Below are 3,839 nucleotides of genomic sequence, written 5' to 3'. Positions count from 1 at the left end.
CTAGTTTGTTGTCCGCTGATTTGGTGTAATGAATACCTTGTTAGCTTCTTGTTATTGTGTTCTTGGGAAGCCGAGACTTGTCTCCAAAAGGGTTCACGAATTTCTTTCATTTTGTGGACTGTTTTTGGACTGATTTCGTGTTTTCGTTATTTTTCTCATATCATTAAGTGACATGAAGAAGTTGGCAAAGCAGTGGGAAGAGAAACAAGTAAAACATGCTGAGAAGGTTGCTGAAAATAAGAAAAAACGGGAGCAAGCTTTTGTTCCACCTGAGGTTTGTATTAACATAATCTCATTAGGGCATGTTTCTTTTTGCACCCCGTATATACATTTCCTCTTAAACATTGTTTGTGCGCACTTCTGCAGGAACCAAAAACATATAACCAAGATGTGTCCACATTGATAAAGAGGATGTCACTACCTGGCATCATTATTGAAGGTATTTCCATGATGCTTATATATGTGTGTGTGTGTGTGTCTGGACTTTGATCCTTGTGTGTCTGGAATTTGATTCTTGGATTGCTCATAATATGATGTACATTCGTATTGGTCTTGCTGCAGAAAAAGGTGAAGGAGTTCAAGAAGCAAAAATCAATTGACAAGATTGATGCTGAGGAATTTATTGCAGGTCCTAGCAAGCCATCTAAAAAGAAATCGAAGAGCTTTAGATAAGTACTACTTAGAAAGCCTGCTTGAACTAGAAGATATGCTGCTAAATTTCAACTGTCCGTGGGAAAAGAAAGTAATTGGCTGTTGGTGATTATGATTGCTGGAGAAAGTCTTGTAATACTCGCAGAGTGCAAATTGCTCTTGTCACTGTGTTGCATCTTTCATTCAGCCACCATTTTGACCTTAAAATTCTGGAGGACCTTCCTTTCCATGTCCATCAGCACAACGTTCGGCTAATCCTAGTAGCTTTAAAAGTGGATACATTTTGCCTTTAGGCCTCCACACGCCATCAAAATTTCTGCGGCTAATTAAAGGATATTTAATACAAGCCCAATAATCTCACTGGTCCTGCTTTAATTTAGAGTTTGGATGGGGAAAACTTGATAGACAATGAGTTTGGCAAGTTCCCCAACTAAAAAAGTTAGCTCGATGCACAAAAACTTCAATTATGTACAGGTTAAGAAAAGGTACAGACTGCTAAGATCCAATATGTACAATCTTATCTTACATCTCTATCGAATCTTATCTTACATTTCTATCGAAGCTTTGTTTCCATCTTTTTATAAGGAAAACCAAAAGAGAGATCGAAGAGAAGTACTTCATTTTACTTCCTCAAGAATTTAGAAATATTGTAGGTTTAACCACATGGGACCTTGATATGACGTTTTAGAATTTCTTTAATTGTTAATTATGGATTAGAGTACTATGGTTAATTAGCTGTTAGACCCACTTCTCTTTTGGATTAGAACTAATGTTAAAAAATGCAACTAAAATCTGCAGAACCATCCAACATATTCATTAATAATACTTTATTATTATGTCATAAAAAATATCCATCAAATAATTTTAGCATTCACTATTTGTTTTGTTTTATTTTTCCTTGTTGACTAAACTTCTAGAAGATTCAATAATACTTTCAAGTTAGGTAACATTTTTGCCAAACAATCAAAAGTTTGAATAAAGCGCATGAGAAGGAAATTTTTACTATTTTGAAAGTCTAAATCGGTTCAAAATTTCAAATGAAGACTATATTGAGAGTACGCCAACTATGACAAAACAGAAAAAATATTCAATGTCATTCTCTGCATTATAGTCAGTAAATTAGGGGGTTGGGGGTGGGGGGTCATATTTGATCCAAAATTAATTGCATTTTATAGTCAGTAAATTACGAGAGTTAATTCTGGAATACTAAAACCACACATAAATTATATATATTTTATTAATTTCATACTTAAATTTTTAAAGAATCACACTGTTAATTTTCGTATTTAAAACTCATTAAGAGGGCCAAGTGGCCTAAGAAAGGGGCTGCACTCCCTTTGTGTGGTATGTGAGGAAGAACAAAAACAATAATGTTATGATATCATTAATTAATTAATAAATTATTTTTGTTTCTTTCTTGTTCAATTTTCTTCTCTCTCCTAGTCTTATTCAATTTTCTTCGTTTCTTTCATTCCTCTTAAAAGACGACAATAAGTTTGATTTCATCTTTTATTACAGTAATAGTTAAAAAAATTTATCTTTATTATACAACATAGCACATCTTAATGGAACAAATCGAGTATTTAGTTAAAAAATTATAGGCATGAATAATTCACTAATTATTATTTCCTCTATTATAGTAATTTTTTAAGAATCTTTCTAACATTCAAAGGTGAAACACCTTTTCCTTTTCACTCGATGTTCAACTAATTCGAATCACGCATTGCAAAATTTATTTTTAAGATAACGCTCTTAATAAAATTACATTTAGTTGTACTATCACTACACCATAATCCATGTCCGTCCAAATGAGAAATACAAAAGCATACGGTAATACTATTTGCTATTTTTAATCTAATGTAAAAGGAAAAACAGTTAGACGGTTCACCCACCATACCAGTTTTCCTTTTTCCCCGCCCCCCACACAGCCGGTCCATTCAATTTATTCTACTTATATCTCCTTTTCTCCATTAACAATTTTCCATCACTTCACTATTTTTTCTCAATTCACAATTGCCATGGCTTCCAATACTAAAGAAGCAGCAGTTGATATGTCCCCCTTTTTCATTCTCTACAAAGATGGGAGCATCAATAGATTACGTCCAGACGTTAATGCACCCCTCTGTGACGATCCACAAGCTCCTGTTAGATCAAAGGATGTCGTAATTCAAACCGAAACAGGAGTTTCCGCACGTTTATTTCTCCCAAAAATAACCGAACCAAACCGAAAACTCCCCGTTGTGATTTACATTCATGGCGGGGCTTTCTGTATTGGATCACCACGTTCCATTGTTTTTCATAATTTCATCAGAACTTTAGTCGAGAAGGCTAATTTTATTGCTGTTTCAGTCGATTATAGACTTGCCCCTGAACATCCTTTTTCCGCTACGTATGAGGATTCATGGGCAGCATTTCAATGGGTGATTTCACATGTTAATGGAAAAGGTTCAGATTCATGGCTAAATGATCACGCTGATTTTACTAAGATTTTCGTTGGTGGAGAGAGTGCTGGAGGAAATATTACTAATGATGTCGCCGTTCGAGCAGGGGTCGCCAATCTCGATTCGAGTATAAAAATTATAGGAATATTTTTGGTTCATCCATATTTCGGGACCGAAAATGATCTGTTGTACAAGGCTTTGAATCCGACAATAGCTGATAAATATTCTGAAGATCCGAGGATAAATCCTTTTATCGATCCGAGGTTAAAGTCCATGGCGTGTAAGAAAGTTTTGTTTTTCGTGGCGGAGAATGATCCTCTGAAGAAAGGGGCGATGGATTATTACGAGGGGTTGAAGAAGAGTGAATGGAAAGGAGAAGTGGATATAATGGAGACTAAAGGGGAAGGCCACTGTTTTCATTTCTTCAATCCAATGTCTGAGAAAGCTGTCGCTATTGTCGATAAACTAGTTGGTTTCTTGAAGCAAGGCTACTAGTACTAGGTTTGTTTTTTAAGGTTATTTTTGACTGAATTCTGGTACTTTAGTAGTTATATTAAAATAAGATGAGATGTTTTTATGAGCATTAGTATTGATTTTGTGGTTCTCGTAATTTGAATTTTTGAGATCTAGCAGTGTATTTTTGACCAAAAAGTAGCTCCATCGGCTTCCTTGTTCCTTCTGTGGAGTATAAATCATTGACTACAACATGTGCATGGAACTTTGTTCAAGTGATAGTTTCTTTTGTCA

The 3,839-nt window shown here is 34.9% G+C and overlaps 1 protein-coding gene across 1 annotated transcript; it reads left to right on the top strand.

The window, feature by feature from the left end:
• The first annotated feature begins 2,387 nt into the window (after positions 1-2,387).
• LOC107840304 (probable carboxylesterase 13) lies at positions 2,388-3,839 on the top strand. Its single transcript, XM_016684126.2, has one exon. It carries the CDS (start codon positions 2,670-2,672, stop codon positions 3,585-3,587), a length of 918 nt encoding a protein of 305 aa, XP_016539612.2. The 5' UTR covers positions 2,388-2,669; the 3' UTR covers positions 3,588-3,839.

Source organism: Capsicum annuum, chromosome 8 (assembly GCF_002878395.1).
Source record: "Capsicum annuum cultivar UCD-10X-F1 chromosome 8, UCD10Xv1.1, whole genome shotgun sequence".
Classification (NCBI taxonomy): domain Eukaryota; kingdom Viridiplantae; phylum Streptophyta; class Magnoliopsida; order Solanales; family Solanaceae; genus Capsicum; species Capsicum annuum.
Note: the sequence above shows the minus strand (reverse complement) of the source record. Positions and strands in the feature narration are given on the sequence as shown.